The sequence below is a fragment of the Myotis brandtii genome, unplaced genomic scaffold (genome assembly GCF_000412655.1).
Source record: "Myotis brandtii unplaced genomic scaffold, ASM41265v1 scaffold312, whole genome shotgun sequence".
Taxonomy (NCBI): domain Eukaryota; kingdom Metazoa; phylum Chordata; class Mammalia; order Chiroptera; family Vespertilionidae; genus Myotis; species Myotis brandtii.
In genome coordinates this window covers 2,660,729-2,679,342 of record NW_005361955.1, presented here as the reverse complement: position 1 = coordinate 2,679,342, position 18,614 = coordinate 2,660,729, and the positions used below count along the sequence as shown (strand labels likewise).

The window sequence follows — 18,614 nt, the reverse complement described above, 5'->3', positions numbered from 1 at the left end:
CGCCCTACAGATTGGCCCTGATCGCCAGACAGGCCTAGGGACCCTACCTGTGCACGAATTTCATGCACTAGGCCTCTAGTCAGTTTATAAGAAGATTCCCTGACGTTTAGGGCTCACCTCTTGTTCACCAATTTCTAATTATCCTGACAACTTTATACCAATTACAGCATTGTGGAGTCTAAAATGAATGCTATGAAATCTCACTGAAATATTAAACTCAATCTTCAGATGTAATCCAGTATCCCTAGGCAGCAGTTCTCAACCTGTGGGTCACGACCATCGGAAAACACATATAGCATATCAGATATTTACATTACGATTCACAACAGTAGCAAAATTACTTATGAAGTAGGAACAAAAATAATTTTATGGTTGGGAGTCACCACAACATGAGGAACTGTATTAAAGGGTCGCGGCATTAGGAAGGTTGAGAACCACTGCTCCTAGAGAGCGCTGCTGTGAGCTACAGAGCTTGCTGAATCCTATCCCCCTCCTATGCTCTCTGTACTGAAACTTGACTTCATCCCTTGAAGTAAAGGCCCCAAACTTACCATGCCACTTGCCCTTATAAACAGTTCCAAAGGAGCCTGATCCAATCCGAGTGGAGAGCATCACTTCACTGGCTTCTATTTCCCAGTAATAGCTTGAATCTCTCTGTCCACGAGGCCTCTGAAACAATCAGATATTAAATACATTCCATGGAATGGTAAAGGTCTATTTAACAAGGGTTTCAAAGAAAAGATCAACTCCATCTATTCTCATACGTTTTAAAGATAAACATATTAACTATTATTATTAACTATTATTTTTCAGAAAATACCATCTTAGTTGCACCCTCCCTTACAACAAACCAGTAAGTTTTCCTAATGCAAGCATACCAAAAATGGCACTGACATTTATAAAAGAATTCATCAAATGTTTTTTATTAGAATCCCCTGCCTCCCAAAATTAAAAGCATTCTCATTTCTAAGTTTTCCTTACTGAACCCTAACCTGCAGGAGATACTTTGGCCATACTCACAATTTTGTTTTTCTCCTGGGTCCCAGATCCTGGTGCCCGCTCTCTCTGTGCTGGCACAGGGGTTTTGGGCTGTGACCAGCCCGTTGGGCTCAGATTGTTGGGGCTGCTGGACAAGGCTGAAGGTGAGGCTTAATAGACAAGATAAACAGAATCCACACATGGATAAGCCAAAAGAAGATACACAACATTAAGAGCAAAAACCCATTACTATTTGCTAAGACTTTGGACAAGTACCTGATTCACTGTGACTTCGGATTGCATCCTGAAACAGAAAAGGAAAGCTGGTCAATTTCTGCACTAGAAAAGATGTTCTCTGGGGAAGAGGGAGGGGAGGATTTGCAAGAACAAAGTAGAGGACAAAATCTCTAAAATACAGTCTAATTATACACTTTCCTTCAATTAAATTCACCAAATGTCACTGGCTAATACTTCTAAGATTGTTACCAAATATTAGGAGGACTGATGTTAATTTTTCATATATGATGAAAACCAAATTATCTCAGAAGAAGGCAATGCACACAGCAAACATACACTTTAAGGAAGGCTAGCAAAGGTACTATCAGCTAAGATCTTTCCAATGCTTGGGGATCTTGCTCCCGTAAGGCAACAAAAAAAGTGGGGAGTCAGTGGCAAGCTCACTCTTACTCCTCTAGGAGTTCATTAGGGCACATTGGCCAGAAGCTGGATTTGATATGAGTGAGCCATGACTTTATCACTTTATCCAAGCCTAAAAATCACGGAAAGATGAAAGGATCATAATCTCCTAGTCCAATACTTACATTTTACATATAAGAAAACAGTGTAGAGAGGAGGGGAGTTATGGGGGGAAAAAAGAGGAACAAATGTAAAAATCTGAACAATAAAGATTTAATTTAAAAAAAAAAAGAAAAAAAAAAAGAAAGAAAGAAAACAGTGTAACAGGTCAAAAGACCTGGCCAGGGTCACACTGCCAGTAGGTGGCAGAACTAAAACAAGAAACCTTCACGAGGGATCTCAGCTCATTCACCACAAAATGCTCTTCAGACCTTATGGGCAAGCTCTGAAATTAGTTACTCTCTATGTGGATAAGACGTCAAATGCTATCTGTAGAATTTATCACAAACTGGGTGAAAGTTAAATCACAAGGCCCTCCACAAGACCTAAGTACTCAATTTATATATCCTCACTTAAGAGTATATAAATAGTAACAATATAAAACCACTTGGCCCCCACATCCTGAAAAAGGGTGTTTTTCTGGGAAATCCTATCCTCTTTGTTTTCTCTGTGTCACCATAGTTAAGGTAAGATACTTTTTTTCACACAACTATTACTGGAATGCTGCCACTCCGTAACATCTTCACAAGATTTAAAGAAAAATCATAAACCAAGTTGCCCTTCCTGGCCTTTGGCAGCCCCACCAAAGCATCTTCACAGTTCACCAATAAAGCCTGGATCTGGGGTCCCACACCTGGCAAGTCTTCAAGAATCACCTAGAGAGGTGTTTAATGTCACAGATTCCCATGCCCACTAGGACTGAGTAAGCATGTTTGGGAGAGCAGGTGGGAAGTCCAGGAATTTGTGTGGTTTTAAGTACAGCAGGATGGCTGCCAGGAGGGAAAAATATTGGCCAAAAATAAACCTGAATTTTATTAAATACGCAGCAGCTACAGCTTTATTATCCAACTAATTTATTACTTGTTTTTAGTTAAAGCATGGCACAATGTATTTTATTGACCAGGATTATATTCCCATGCACTAGGATTTTTTCTTAATGTCACAGTAATTTTCTTCCTTATATCTATTCTATACAGCATATTTTATTCTGTACTAATATCTACAGTTGGATTGATTTATCCTAAAAGGGACCTTTCAAACATCTTGGAATCTAAATATTAAAGCAAGAATGTATACTTTAAGAATGCTGAATCATATGTGATAAAAACAAATCAAATTTTGCTGTCTCATGTTTCTCTCTCCCTCTCCCTTCCTCTCTCTCTAAAATCAATAAAAACATATCCTCAGGTGAGGATTAAATAAATAAAGTACAGAGAGGATTAAGCACAATGGCAGTGCTGGTTATTTTATAGTAAAAATTAAAAAATTTTTCACTTTTAATGTTTCCTTTAAATAGAGTATTTACACAGGAACAAGTCATATAGAAAAAATAAGTAACTAATATATTACCATATGATTAACAGGGCTAATTATGATAAGAAATAGAAATAAAATTCATAGCTTCTATACACATGACCTCCTCACAATAATCCTGTAATACTCGAAGTGTGTCCCTCCTGACAAATGACTACTATAGACCCCATATCAGAAGCCAAGTTTTTTGTGGAGTTCCTGCCACCTCTGATTGGTAGGACACGTGATTTGAGGGCTGAGTGAGGTAAGCTGCGCCTGAAGTGGCAGGTATCCCTGAGGTTCTTCAAGGAACAAATCATGATGTAGAGAGAGCATAGTTATCTCTGATAAGTTTTAACAAAGGATTTTCAAGGCATATCAACCAAACTGACACATTTGGTTTTTAAACAAGGTATAAATAGAATAGTGGTGCTGTACCAACCAAATAAATCTAGCTAGCATTGGTCTTGGATTGGAAATGATTTAAAAAAATTTTAATGCCCTCAGCTTCAAAATCACACTTGAGAAACTAATTTCACCTGTCAGCAATACCACAGACAGTATTTTTTTTACTCGTATGTGCTCTATTTCCAAAAAAAGAAAAAGAACATGAAAGCAAGTCTGACAATAAATATAAAATTTAACTTAGTGATTGTTTTCTTTCTGACAGTCTACTGTCTTGACAGTCTTAGCAATCCTGTTAATTGACAAGAAAGCAAAGGCATAAAGAAGAATACCTACTCTTCCCCTCAAACAAAATCCTCTGGACCACGCCCTGGGAGAAGCATTCAGGCTGTTATTCTAGTCCAAAGCAATGAGAAATAAAGAAGAATGAAGAACAAAGGAAGTAGTTTTAAGCGTATTCAGTTGTTATTAAAGATGAACTAGAAAGCAAACCAAACAAATAGAACATACCAAAAGCCAAGAAAAGAAAAGGCAGTTTGAAAGCACTAGCTGGGCACTTTTACATCTCCCTAAATACCTGCTTATTAAAATCCTGACCACCCTTTGATTTCTAAATTAAAACATTTAAAGTCTTTCAGAGTTTGTAGTTCTCCATCACTATTATTTTCTTTCCCACACCAAAATGAAACTACTTATGTAGCTTATTCACTAGCTCACTGAAATCCTATTCAAATCTAACATGGAAAAAATGAATTCAAGTGTTAACATTTCTTCAGGAAATTTTAGTTCTCCACTTGAATGATATACCAACCAGATTACTCAGCCAATATAAAGATGTAGTGGATAAAAAAGAAATTTAAAAAGTTCAGAGATCTGAGAAAGTGCTTATCAGATTTGAAACCCAACTCTCTGGCACAACAGTCAATCCCACCCGAATTGACTGATTCCCATCACCGCCCACAGGGCCCTATTATTACCTCAATCATCCTGCTGTCCACAGGTAGGGTAGTGCTGACCATGTGGACATTAGGTGTGGATGTCGACCTCTGCCTCTGCGAGAGGGAACCTTCAGAGGAGGGGCTGGAGGTGTTGAACGTAAAGGCGTGGGGCGTGGAGTATCTATGCTGGGAACTAGGTGAGGAGAAGAAAGACAATTCCATGATTGACATGCATGCCTCCCCACTGGAAAAGTCATTCAACTACCTACTTTATTAAGATCCTTGGGACACCCTAGCAGGTGTAGCTCATTGGCTGGGCATCATCCCGTGCACTGAAAGGTTGTCTGTTCAATCCCTGTCGGCACTTGACAGAGTTGCAGGCTCGATGCCTGAGTTGTGGGCTCAATCCTCAGTAGGGAGGAGGGTGCAGGAGGCAGTTGATCAATGTTGTGCTCTCACATTGGTAAGTTCCTCTCTATCTCCCTCTCCCTTCCTCTCTCTAAAAAATCAATACACATTATTTAAAAAAAGAAAAAGGAAAAAAGATACTCTGTGGTAAACCCTACTTGTACTACATTACAACCTTTTACAAAATGTTCTTTTCTTTCAATATGCATCATTTAAAATTTTTCCTCTGTGTAGATGCTTTTGCATGCAAATTTTTGAAAAGGAAGTAATACATGCTCTTGGAATTCATGTGAAAAGAACAACATCTAGAGCAGTGGTTCTCAACCTTCCTAATGTCACAATCCTTTAATACAAGGGTATGTTGTGGTGACCCCCAATTTCATTGTTATAAATTGAACATAATTAAAGCATAGTGATTAATCACAAAAACAATATGTAATTACATATGTGTTTTCCGATGGTCTTAGGCGACCCCTGTGAAAGGGTCGTTTGACCCCCAAAGGGGTCGCGACCCACAGGTTGAGAACCGCTGATCTAGAGAATACTCCAAATTTGTAGACCATCTCTGGAAAAGAGCAGATTAGCATTGCCAACCTAAGCTAGCTAGAACTTGCCCAGTTTAATTTAGAAACTAAATCAGAGAATTTTAAGGAAAATTATTTAATGGTTAGACCTGCTGAGCACATCTACAAAAAGGCCAGCATTTTATCTACTGTGTATCCTCTCCTTCCATAACCAACTCACAAAGTCTGTTAATATGAGTTCCATTTTTTATTTATTTATTTTTTATCCTCACCTGAGGATATTTTTCCATTGATTTTTAGAGAGGGGAAGAGAGAGGAAAAGATAGAAAGAAATATTGATGTGAGAGAAACACATCGATTGGCTGCCTCCTGCACAAGCCCCGACCAGGGAGGACCTGCAATCGAGGTACATACCCCTGACCAGAATTGAAACCGGGAGCTTTGGTCCACAGGCCGACACTCTACCTACTGAGCCAAACCAGCTAGGGCGTGAATTCCATTTTTAGGTTGCAATATCTAACTATGAATTAATCACTGGCCTCTTGCAGCCAATGCTACTCCCCCACCAGCCAGACTGGAAACACACATTAAATATAACATTTTCACTATTTGCTCTAAAGATGTTTTGTTCAGATTCAAATAACCCCATGCATGAATTCAAGGGATAAAAGGCTAGTTTTTCTAGTGGAAATTGTTCTATTGCCTTGAAAAATTGCCTTCGAAGGTAATTCAATGTTTATAACCTCAGAGGCCTGGTTTCTTCTGTGAAATCTTCAGAAGCAAGTACAGTTTTTTTGGTCAGACTTGCTTTTCAAATTATCAAGAAAAACAAAATCATACACAAATATATATCCAGACACTATTTCGATATAAATCTCTTGTTCTAAGATATGCTACTTTTAACAATTCTATGGTGGTTTCATAAAGGCCATTAAATATTATACGATCATATACACATTAAAGTCAGACTCTTTACAAAGAGGAAGCTATTACTTTAGGTTTCAAATTCACATGTAACACTAAGCAAGATGTAAAGTCAACAAACGCTCATTTTAAAGGTGGAAACAGTAAAGAAAAAGTATGTTCAAAATCACAGGTACATAACAAAGGGTGTTTACATAAAAATACCACCAAAAAGTGGATTTTTAAGCTTTGCTGACCAGGTTTTGTCTGCATGTTTCAATTATCCCTGTGAATTTCAATTTAACTGCAGAAAAGAAACACTATTAAAGTAGAATGTCTTGGCACTGAGATTACAAACCAGAAAATTTAATGTTAGCATCCCTTTAAAAAATGAAAATTGTATCAAAAGTATGTTGTTTCAGGAGTCTTTGTATTTACAATATTCATGCAAATTTGTGAACAAGCTTTCATTTTGATCAAACTGATCATCTACATTTTTGTAATAAAACTGAAGACTCAAAAAATATAATGTAATTAGATTCTTTTTAAAGATAGCAGTCTATTAAATACCATGGTCTTAGCAATGCAAGGCCATAATAAGTTCAGTAATTGAGCATTGAGCTATTAACCAGACGGTCACAGTTCGATTCCTGGTAAGGGCCCATGCACAAGTTGCAGACTCAATCCCCAGTAGGGGGTGTGCAGGAGGCAGCCGATCAATGATTCTCTCTCATCACTGATGTTTCTATCTCCCTCTTCCTTCCTCTCTGAAATCAATAACAATATATTAAAATAAGAAAAAAGCTTTTTAAAAAAGTTTTGTTTTTATTACATCATTTTACATAGTTTTGGGACCCTTCCCCTGAGGCTCACCTCACTACATACTGAAGGCAGCAAAAATCTCAAGGTTTTTAAAATATGATGAGATATTAAGGGGCATACATGATAACAGAAGAAACCTCTAGTAAGAGTCACTTTCCAGAATGTAAGAACCACAGGACCACAAAAAGAAAGTTCTACATTTTTCTCTAACACCAATAAAACAGCAAAGGGTTTACAGAGAGAGGAGAGAATGCAAAAAAGCCCCCAAAAAACCTTTTCTTTTATATTCAGGATGCAATCCCACCTCTCAAGTCCCCATTATAACTTAAAAAAAAAAAAAAGCTATAGTAAAAAAAATTTACCTAACAGGCATCCGGGAAACAGACTCTCGCATCCGACGCATTGTCAAAGAAGGCAGTGCTGGGACCCCACTATCACCAAGAGTGGAATTTGGAAACAATCTAAATGAAATCAGAGAAAGACTAGTTTATAGACTTGCAGTTATTTTATAGTCAGCCTGACTTCCTTGCAAATTAAAGCTCCTCAAACTGAACTTTTCCTATTCACATTTTCTTTGATCATTTTAGGCTACCCAGAGTAAAGAGACCATCAACCCAAATGATTGGGTTTGAATAACCACAAATTGTGAACAATATTGACCTGCCAATGAACATGCAGCTCTACGTGTTTCTAGGAAATACTGGCCCAATGTCCAACTATGTGCTCCAGTAAGGCACATTATAACATAAATCATGTAGAGCTTTTCTGGAAACATTCTGTCTCAGAAACACATAGATGAAAAGACTGAAATATAAAGAATAAGTCATATTCAGCACCAAAAGTCATAAGTAAGAGAAGTGGTAGTGAGATGAGCACTTATGCTCAGCAATTTCACATCAGCTCAGGTAATCCTCACAAGAACACTGCCAGGAAGGTAATAACCTCCCCCCCCCCCAGATAAGTGAATCAAGGGGCTCAGAGGTGGTTATAGTTATTGACAACATCAAAATTTTGACCCATGTCTGCTGGACTCCAAAGCTTGTGCCATTTATCCTATACAAGGTCTCTGTAAAAGCAACATGTCACTACCACAAAAGTAAAAAACATGTTCCCATTGTGGTTTAATGATAACACTCCCTTAGTTTATCCCTCAAAAAAGGATAAGACTTTGACTTTTCATATTCCTATATTAACAGTTTTAAAAAGCACTTTGGAATATGTACCTTTAACTTAAACCTTACTAAAAGATACTTCTTCCATATGATATACATTTTGATAACTGGTTTATCTCCTGAGGGATACAAATGTCTTTTAAGGTTTTAGATTTAAACAATTTCAAAACTGTTTCTCCAGTTTGAGGTGAAGATGGTGTCTATTAGTGAACTACTAGCTGACACTGTCGTTTTGGTTCCTGTATCCCTTTGTTCTTTGCATTACTGAATCATGGTATCTCAATCTCTCTATGACGGATTAACAGTCCTACCTGCTCATTTTAGAGAGTTATGCTGCACTAAAACTCACTGGTTTCAGATATGTCATGTTTCTAAAGTAGATGGTTTCCAGATCACGATAATTCATTTCCAAGTCCAAATCCCTGACTTGTCAGTCAAATATACAATAAGCATCCTCAAGTGATGTTATACATCCCCACTCCCTTATATTATGTTAATAAAGAATAATGCCTTACAAGAGTTGTCTGACATTACTCCAGTCCACACACATAGTAGGTACTTTAGTGCTACAATGCTCGTGAAATTTGTAGCCACAAGTCTGACGTCAAAATCCATTTAGTAGGAACTTCTGACACATGTGTCACAGAAGGCAAGCTTCAGGAAGGTCTTCCGAGCCTGGAGCGACAAGAACACGTGTAAATTATGCTGAATAAATGAAAGGTGACAAAAGACAAAATAATTTCTTTCTTGACCCCCAGGAGATTTCATAAAGAATCGTACTTCCAACATTTGTAATATTCATACCTAGAAATTAAAGTATATCTGTGACTAATGAAGCCTAAACTGCCTTAATGTAAAACAATGGCATAATTAAAGCTTTAGATATATGCTTACTACCTTGGAGAAATTCCCGCTAACCAAAACACTCAATATGCCACAAAGAGAGAAGAGATCGGCAACTTACAAAGTTGTGTGTTGTGAGAGGAACATGATCCAGGAAGTCTACTTGAAGTTCTTCTCCAATCAAGGAGGCAGCATCAGTATTCCAATCTAAACGTGCTTTTTTACTAAAGAGGATTTAAAAAAACATACAAAAGGAAAATATTTAAACAAGGTGAGAGCTCTATTATTATTGGAATCCAGGTTGGTTGGTTCACACAATGAAATATAGCAATCTCATAATGTAAATATGCAATAAATTGGACTTTGTGATATTAAATCCTATTAAAAATCCTAAAGAACCTATAAAACAGGTTATAAATACTGCTACAGTGGTAATATTTAATCTTCACTTGCGTACTTCAATCTAGAAGATAAATAGAAAGGAATCACAAATGAAATGCACTTTTCTATTAATAAACAATAGGCTCAAGTCTGTAGTTTGCAGACTCTATAAATACAAGCTGACAGCTGACTTGACTGCCTTAATATTTATTCTGAGACCACTCTTTCGGTGCCTAGAGTATACAAGACAGAAAAATCGATACACTGAAGTAAAATGTAATGCCCAGCTCCTTTCTCATGTCTTGTCTAGTTAATTAGGCCCATCATCCTGAATGATGAATAATCTCAGGTAGGGAGAGAACACCACCATTCAAACCTTTGTTTACCAGAAGACTATTCCAGCTTTTTTTCTTTGTTTTTGTTTCCAATAGTAAATCATCAATCCCTTAATATAATTTCCTTATACAAGGTCTGGGAACTCCTGTTTTGCCCTAAAGAAAAAAGAGGACAGCCCTATTTTCCAATCAGTCTTCAGGTGCTGTCTATCCAAGAAATAATGTAGGGTAGTTCTAAATCTATGCAGCCTCAGATGGGACTGGAATGGACCAATCTCCTCCTTATCTCAGAATCTCTCTAACCTTTTTTCTTATATGACAGGTTTATTTCTCACAGTTTTGGAGGCTAGAAGTCTTAAGATCAGGGTGCCAGAAAGGTTAGGTTCTGGTAAGAGCCCTCTTCCTGGCTTGAAGGTAGCTGCCTTTGCACTGTATCCTCACATAGGTAGAATCTCTAGTCTTTAAGGAGCACTATAGATTGGCTTGGGGACCAACCTGGGGCTACACCCAAATAAAGATGACATCTGCTTTGAAGATTTGCACTTTAACACCACCTCCTAAGTTAAGAGAAATAGCATAAATAGAGGAATTTATGCTCACCTCTTCGAGAAGACTCATTTCTGGGCCATACTCTCAAATTGGGGAACTCCCTCAAATATTACAAATGTTAACCGAAGCTCAATAACAGAACTAGCACTTTGCAATAAGGTAAAGATAAGGTTATTTATCCACATTTTTGGGGTACGGTAACAGATAATGGGTGATTATAAGTGGCTCTGATATGCTGGTATATTATTCCTAGCCTCAGAAGGGTTGCTTCTTTTGTGCCACTGAATCTTCCTTGAAGCAGAAATTCTTCTGCATCTTTTAGCCCTGTATCAAACTATAGGGATTCAGTAAACTTAACTGAATAAAAATAAATGAGTGAATTACAAGAGAGTCAATCTCTTGGGAATAGCATTCTTTATCTATAAACAATAATGCAACACTTTGTGAGTACCTAATGTGTGCACTGCATTACTGCAAACACAAAAAAACTTTGCTCTCAAAAAATCTGACATTACTGTTTCCATCTATGGAAGCATCAAACATGCATTTTATTTTTCAATGCAATGTGTGTGTTTTTTTAAAATATATTTTTATTGATTTCAGAGAGGAAGGGAGAGGGAGAGAAAAACATCAATGATGAGAATCATTGACTGGCTGCCTCCTGCACACCCCCTACTGGGGATCAAGCCCGCAACCCGGCCATGTGTAGTATCCCCAGCCTCGGAGGGGATGCTTCGATCAGAATCGAACCTGGGACCCTTCAGTCCACAGGCTGATGCTCTATCCACTGAGCCAAACCAGCTAGGGCTCAACGCAAAGTTTTTAAGCAGTAATTTCAAGCTCTTAGTATTTTATTTTTCTGAATTGTCTCTTTATAAACAAGGATATACAAATATACAATATTTTACAGGAAGCTAGTATATTGTTTTAAAAATGGAAAACAGTTATTATTTGAAGATCCTTACTAGCATGAAGAAGGGAGCTAATTTTGAGTTCTTACCCTTTGTGTTCGTGGAGAAGTCTGAACACTGCACAGCACTCTGGTTGCAGGCCCCTCACCTTGAGTGCTTTCATAAGGCAGTCATGCAAGCTCATTCCATTTCGTACATTGACCTACAAACAAAGGACCATCTTTAGGACCAACACAGGCTGCACACCCTTGGAAAAACGAGCACAGAAATAAATGCACCAGTCTGTAAGGGTGCACGTAGAAAGATATTTATAGCAGCATTGCTTATAATGGTGTACACACACACACACAGAATGTCTAGCAATAGGTGAGCGCTTGAATAAAATGCAGAACATCTGTGTATGTCACATTATGCCCCTACTACATTGCTCATAATGACCTGGAGGGAGGGGTGTCCATGATATGTTAACTGGGGGGGAAATGTTTTTGTGAATAATACAAAGAGTAAGGTATTTAAAGGGTGGAGAACATATATATATATCTGTGTGAAAAGATATACACCTAGCTGTTAAGATCGAGAGTGAGTGGTTGGAAAGGATAAAATAATAAACTTTCCCTTTACACATATCTAATTTGTCTGACTCACTGAAATGTACATGTAAGCATAAACATCCACCAGAAAGAAAAATAAGCCAATCTGATCTATAAACAAACGAATCTTTCTGATCAAAAATTTGTATTTTCAAACTATTTTCAACCAAATACTTGATCTTCGTAAAAAAAAATTTCCATCTTGCCCTGGTGAGGTGGCTCAGTTGGTTGGAGCGTCATCCTGTGCACCAAGGGGTTGCGGGTTCGATTTCCGATTGGGGCACAGATCTAGGTTGCAGGTTCAATTCCTGGTCACGTAGGGGAGGCAACCAATTGATGGTTCTCACATCAATGTTTCTCTCTCTCTCTCTCTCTCTCTCTCTCTCTCTCTCTTTCAAGTAAATTAAAACATATTTTTGGATGAGGATTTTCAAAAAAATTCCCATCTCATTTGCACTTCACACTAGTGAGGGCAAGCAGGAAATAAAAGGGATAGATTCTGCCCTGCTGTAAGGACAAACGCCACAGCTAGTTTAAATAAATGTGCACAACATTCCACGTAGCCTCAGCATTTATGCCTCTCCACAGTCCCCTGTTCCCAATCCTTAAAAGTTAGGCACTCAGAGGCCTAGTAGAATGTGTGAATGTCCACGGTGCTAATAAGGGCAGCTATATAAAAATTTCAACTAAAATCTTAAAGGGTTTTTATACAAGCTATATACTTTATTTTTAAAGCCAATAAAGTTGACACAACGTAAGGCAACTAGAGTCAGTATGGCCAGTAAGGAGAGCAGAATGTAATAGCAGTATTTGTGAACTGCCCACAGTGGAGCTCCCCGACTAGGTGAAAGAGTAACAGATGCCAGTGGCTGACCCAGCCCCTTCCCAGAGGAACGTGAGTGTATTTTGTATCTATTATAAAGGTTTAAAATATTTTAAAACATTCATTTAAAATGTTACATAACAAGTTTATTTTAAAGGTTTCTTGAAGCAGTGATACTCTTAAAAAGATCACACTAACTTCCAGCTTTTCAGGAAAAAAAACCCAAACAAGTAAAGTGAAATAATAATGAGCTGAGCCCTGACCACTGTGGTTCAGTCGGTTGGAGCATAGTCCTGTACAAACGAAAGGTTGAGTGTTCAATTCCCATTCACGGCACATACCCAGGTTGTCGGTTCGATCCCCAGTAGGAGGGGGTGTATAGGAGGTGACCAATCGATGTTTTACTCTCATATCTCTCCCTCTCTCTCTCCCTCCCTCCCCCTCTCCTCCCCCACCTCTCTCTCATCCATTAAAGCATGTCCTCTGGTGAGGATTGAAAGGGGGGGGGGGACACAAAATAATAAAATAAATATAATGAGCTGAACTATGAAGATAAGAACAGCAAGAATGAGGACAACAAAGAGTGATAAACACATCCTAAGAGTATCATACATGACCTGTATCAAACACTGTGGAGCAGTGCTTTGAAAGCTGTAAAGTGATACCTGTATTATATCATTAATCTTCATTAAAATTAACAGTCTCCAAGAGTTAGACAGTTCTTTAAATATCTTCTAATCCAGTGGGGTTCTCAAATGTAGCTGCCACTGGAATCATACAAGGGGCTTGTGAAATATAGATTCCCAGCCTCTCCCCTCCCAAACACAAGGATTGTGATTCAATTAATCTTGAATGAAGCCCAGGAATCTCTATTTTAACCTGCTTTGTCAGGTGATTCTAACTGTAAACAACAGTCCTCGCTATGGGCCAATTACTCATCCAACAATAAGCAGCCACAGCAGTTGTCAGAGAGAGACATGTTTACAAAACAAATGACAAAAAAAAAACTTCAAAACATAAGCAACTACTACTTTATTACTTCTAAAATTATTTAAATCAGATATACATCTTCTCTATCATTCTCTCTACAACTCCCCTTAGATACATGTTGAAACTGGTTACATCTGACTAATTTCTGGAGCCCACTAAGTAATGATGAGAGTTGTTTCGGGTTCCAGCAGTGAAGCAACCTGGGGCTAATTAGAAACAGCTGACTGATGGTGTTGGCCAGCAAGCAACTCCTTTCTTCTTCAGCGTTCCCCTAAGCTGGGAGCCTGGTGAAAGAAGCTGGTTCTTCCAGAGATAGAGGGTCCATCTCGAGTCAAAGAAATAGGAGAAACTAACTTTCTCTACTGAACCTTCTCTTGAGCTGTAGGAGAAATCAAGTTTCTAAATCACTGGTTCCCAACTACCAGTTGTGTTCAAATGAAGGCTGCCAAGGACTACACAGATGTAGAAAAAAAACTCAAGAAATAATCATAGCTACCATTTTACTTATGAATTAGCCACTGTATTCAGCATGCCTCATTTCATAAAGGTCAGGAAACAGAGCCTCAAAATATTATGTAACCTGTCTAAATGACACAGCTAATAAAAGGCAACACAGGGATTTAAGTTTGGGCCTGCTTTCTTAAAGGTCCATACACTTAATCATTATGCCAAACTAAGTTTCCCAGCCTTCCAGGCAAACTAACAGTAGATGGGGATAGAGAAGATAACTGCAATAACGCCCAGAAGCCGCAACAGGTGATCTTCAGCTTCCCATCACATTCATACTTCCACCTGGGCTCTCCATTTAAAGTTAGAAAATTGAAATAGTAGGTAAAAATCACTTTGCAAATGCAAGACTACTGTTGAAATATAAGGGGATTGTTACTATTTATTTTGCTAGACATTAAACTTTCATTTTTAGTAAACAAAAATAAATCAACTTTAAATGCCTTTTGAGTTCAAATGTACCTTAATGCAATACTATAACTGGGAGACTCCTTAGGTTCACAAAAGAAGTATAAAGTAATTTATTAGTAAACTGGGGAGAGTGGAACTGTTAGAACTGAGAAAACTCTGTCCTGACCTCCCAACCTCAGAATCCTGCCTCACCCTAAGTACAAAGAGCAAACACAATGCAATGATTTTACATAAAGAATGAAGAGTGGGAAAGGAGAAGGCATGGAAGTTTGAATTAAGGTTTTCAAATGTCCCATCAAGCAAAACGAGCACAACTTCATTTTTCTGTTTCAATGCGGAGGTGTTAGGATAGTAGAAAACTTTTTTGAACATTTTTTTTTTAAGTTGAGGGGTTTTTTTTTTGTCAAAAAACTGAGTGGCAGTGTCTGCCATGCTAGATGCTAACAGAAATCTGTCACTGATACTACAAAAATAAGCTTTGCAGCAACAACTGGCTAGTGCCAGTGCTCTGGAAAAGAAGATGATACTCTGATTTCTAAGCAACCTCCAGCTTTGTCCTGGGGCCTGTGAACTTTAACAAAATGAATTTTTCTAGGTAATTTTATTTTCTTCTAAATGCTTCATTATAATATCCAAAAAAATATATAAGTGAACATTTTGCTTTAATATTAAGAAGAAAATAATTTTTAATTATTAATGACTTTTAAAAATTAGCTAGAAAGGTCTAAGGGAGCTTTGAGAGTCTTTAAAATATATCCCCATAAGAATATACTATTTGCCCTGGCCGGTGGTTAGAGTGTTGGGTTCAATTCCCAGTCAAGGGCACATCCCTGGGTTACAGGTTCAATCCCCAGCCCTGGTCAGGGTGTGTCTGAGAGGCAATCAATCAATGTGTGTCTCACATCATGTTTCTCTCTTTCTTCCCCTCCCTTCCACTCTCTTTAAAAAGCAATGGAAAAAATATCCTCAGTTGAGGATTAACAAAAAAGAATGTACTATTTGTTTAAATGAAGTGCAGAAAAGCAATATACTAGGCAAGAGTTATAATAGAAGAAAGGCCAAGGGTTGGGAAAAATAGGAGGTGTGGGAGGAACACAGCCATATAAAATCTGCAGCTGGAAAGCCAATTAATGAAGACCCTAAGCAACAGTGAAGATTTTGCCTGTTTATAAGATGGGCGACATGATCCATAATGTTCCCTTTAGGCAGATGGACAACTAAATTTTCTCAGAGGAATGTTCACGTACCACTGTTCTTTGCTTGTTTGGCAAGAAAACACGGATAGTATTGCTTGTCTTAGAAGAGTCCATAAGTTTGCCATCATCTGATGCTCGGCGCTGATAGCCAAACTGCTGAACTATTGTGGGGGAAATGCAGCTGGGGCCATCAAACACTGCATCTTTGAATCCAAAACCATTGCTGATCGTCTTCCAGGCCCCCTGTATGTGCTCCATTGATGCAGCTTACACAACACTTAAACCTGGTTATAAGAAAACAACAACATATTATTTTTAATTATTTTATTAAATTATAATTCTAAAACATAAGCAATTAACTCAACAACAATATATAAGTTGTGAAAATCATGGTCTGTGGGCTATCTTTTTTAAGTACTTCATTTACTTATTGTTGTCTTTTTGTGGTGAGAACACAGTATGAGATGCTCTTGGCCAGGTTAAGTGCACAATAGGGACAGTACCGTATACATCTCTACATCTTATTCATCATCTTAAGTAAAACTTTTGCCTTTGATTAGCAACACTCCATTCACCCCTTCCCCAGCCTCTGGCAAACACCATTCCATTCTGATTCTATAAATTTGACTATTTTAGAGTTTTCTTATAAGTGACTAGAGGCCCAGTGCACAAAATTCATGCACGGGTAGGGTCCCTAGCGGCTGCCGGCTGCCAGCCAGGGCCTGCCTTCATTCCACGCCGCCCCCTGGTCATAGTGAGCGATCAAACTCCCGAGGGGACACTTTGCATATTAGGCTTTTATATATATAGATGCCTTCTGCTTAAATAAATTAATCAGAAAGCTTCTATATTAGTATATTCCTATAAAATATTTCTGTTAATCCTCACCCAAGCATACTTTTTTAGAGAGAGTGGAAGCAAGGGGGAGATAGAGGGAGAGAAACATGGATGTGTGAGAGACATATCGATTGGTTGCCTCCAGCACCAGCCCTGACCAGGGCTGGGGATCAGCCTGCAACCAAGGTACGTGCCCGTGACCAAAATCAAACCCAGGACCCTTCAGTACTCGGGCCAATGCTCAAAACACTGAGCAAAACTGGCCAGGGCCTATAAAATATTTCATAGATAACTCAAAAAATTAGCAAAGTGGGAATCAAAGGATTCATCAAGGGTGAAGGATCTCTTACCCTTTGAGACAGCATGGAGGGACCTAGAGAGTATTATGCTAAGTGAAATAAGCCATTCAGAGAAAGACAAGTATCACATGATCTCACTCATATGTGGAATCAAATGAACAAAATAAACTAATGAACAACATAGATCCAGAGATATAGAAGCATGGAATAGACTGACGAATCTCAGAGGGAAGGCAGAGGTAGGTGGGGAGAGATTAACCAAAGAATTTACATGCATATATGCATAACCCATGGACAAAGACAATAGTGTGGTGAAGGCCTGAGAGGTGGGATGTGGAGGGGGGTGTCAATGGGGGAAAAAGGGGGACATCTGTAATACTTTCAACAATAAAGATCAATTTAAAAAAGAAGATTCATCAAAGTTTATACCACCAGGGAACATGAGCCAAGATCTCTTGACTTTTAGTCTAATACTTTTACCATTACATTTCTCTTCTTTAGTTATTGTATATTAAATATGTGTACACTTGAATATGAGTAATACGTTAGTAATAAGAGAAATTATTTTTAAAGTGTGAGCCAGAATTTTCTACCTTCAAGGAAGGAAAAGAAGTTAGTATTTTTAGGACATGTTAGACACTTTATATATAAACTAGTGTCCCAGTGCATGGATTTGTGCACATTAAAAGAAAATTAATTAGAAAAAATATTTTAATATCGCTATTCGCGTCTTGCTAATGAAAAGAAAATAGGATTCTACTGAGTCTCCTATCTACCTACTCTAGGACTTCTGTGGGGATCAAATGAGATGAGGCACGGGAAAACGCTTCACAAACATTTGGTTAAACTTTAAAATGTTTGCAACTGGCTATAAAGCAAGTTGGGTTCCTGAGCTGAAGAAATTCCAAGGATGCTAGTCACTAGGGATAGGAAGCCGTGTGTTGCTACGTGATATCATTACCCAGTGCCCACAGAGACCATTTCTGGGCTGGGCTGGGCTGTGGGCAGCATTTTGCACCATGGGTTCTTGGCAGCGTTGGCTGAGATTTGGTGGGGTGTTGCTCCGGGATGGTGGCGGGGCCTGTGTCCCACTTGGGGGAAGCCGAGTGCTGGTTTGTCGGCGCCAGGTCCGTGGTGCCGTTTATTTTTAAATGGCCAGTGCGTGTCACAGCAGCTCCTGTGTTGAGCGTCTGCTCCATCGTGGTCAGTGTGTGTCATAGCTACCAGTCGGATAGACGGACACTTAGCCTTTTATATATAGATTATCTTATTTAAGAAACCCAAAGATTTTTAACACATTTCGTACCCCTCAGGCGTTTTCTCGTGTTTCTCGCGCCATCTGTTAAGGACTGCTCACGAGTGTTCTCGTTTTTCACGCCCATGGAAAAAGGAGCGAATCTAGATACTTATGTAAATTTTGTTTGGTCCCTCTTCATAGAGGAAAATGTTTTACGCAGTACCATACGTTAAAAAAGTACTAGGAACTTTAATTGTTTAATTGTTTTTGTAAATAAAAATGTTATAATTATTGAAAAACAACACCTAAAGTGCATTATGATGATTTAAATAACGTGCAGTTTGCCCAAAAACGTGCGGTCCCTGGCGTATGTCTTAGAGATTTCTATGCGGTACGCAATGTGTTAA

At 38.4% G+C, this 18,614-nt stretch overlaps 1 protein-coding gene across 1 annotated transcript in view; it reads right to left on the bottom strand.

The window, feature by feature from the left end:
• The window catches only part of RAF1 (Raf-1 proto-oncogene, serine/threonine kinase), a 35,147-nt gene that overhangs the window by 12,577 nt on the left and 3,956 nt on the right, over positions 1–18,614 (bottom strand). Inside the window, 10 exon segments of the mRNA XM_005870039.2 lie at positions 552–669; positions 1,021–1,148; positions 1,255–1,282; positions 4,509–4,662; positions 7,489–7,587; positions 8,814–8,935; positions 8,938–8,973; positions 9,263–9,365; positions 11,407–11,519; positions 15,886–16,118. Coding sequence (XP_005870101.1) covers positions 552–669; positions 1,021–1,148; positions 1,255–1,282; positions 4,509–4,662; positions 7,489–7,587; positions 8,814–8,935; positions 8,938–8,973; positions 9,263–9,365; positions 11,407–11,519; positions 15,886–16,092 — 1,108 coding nt within the window. The 5' untranslated portion in view covers positions 16,093–16,118.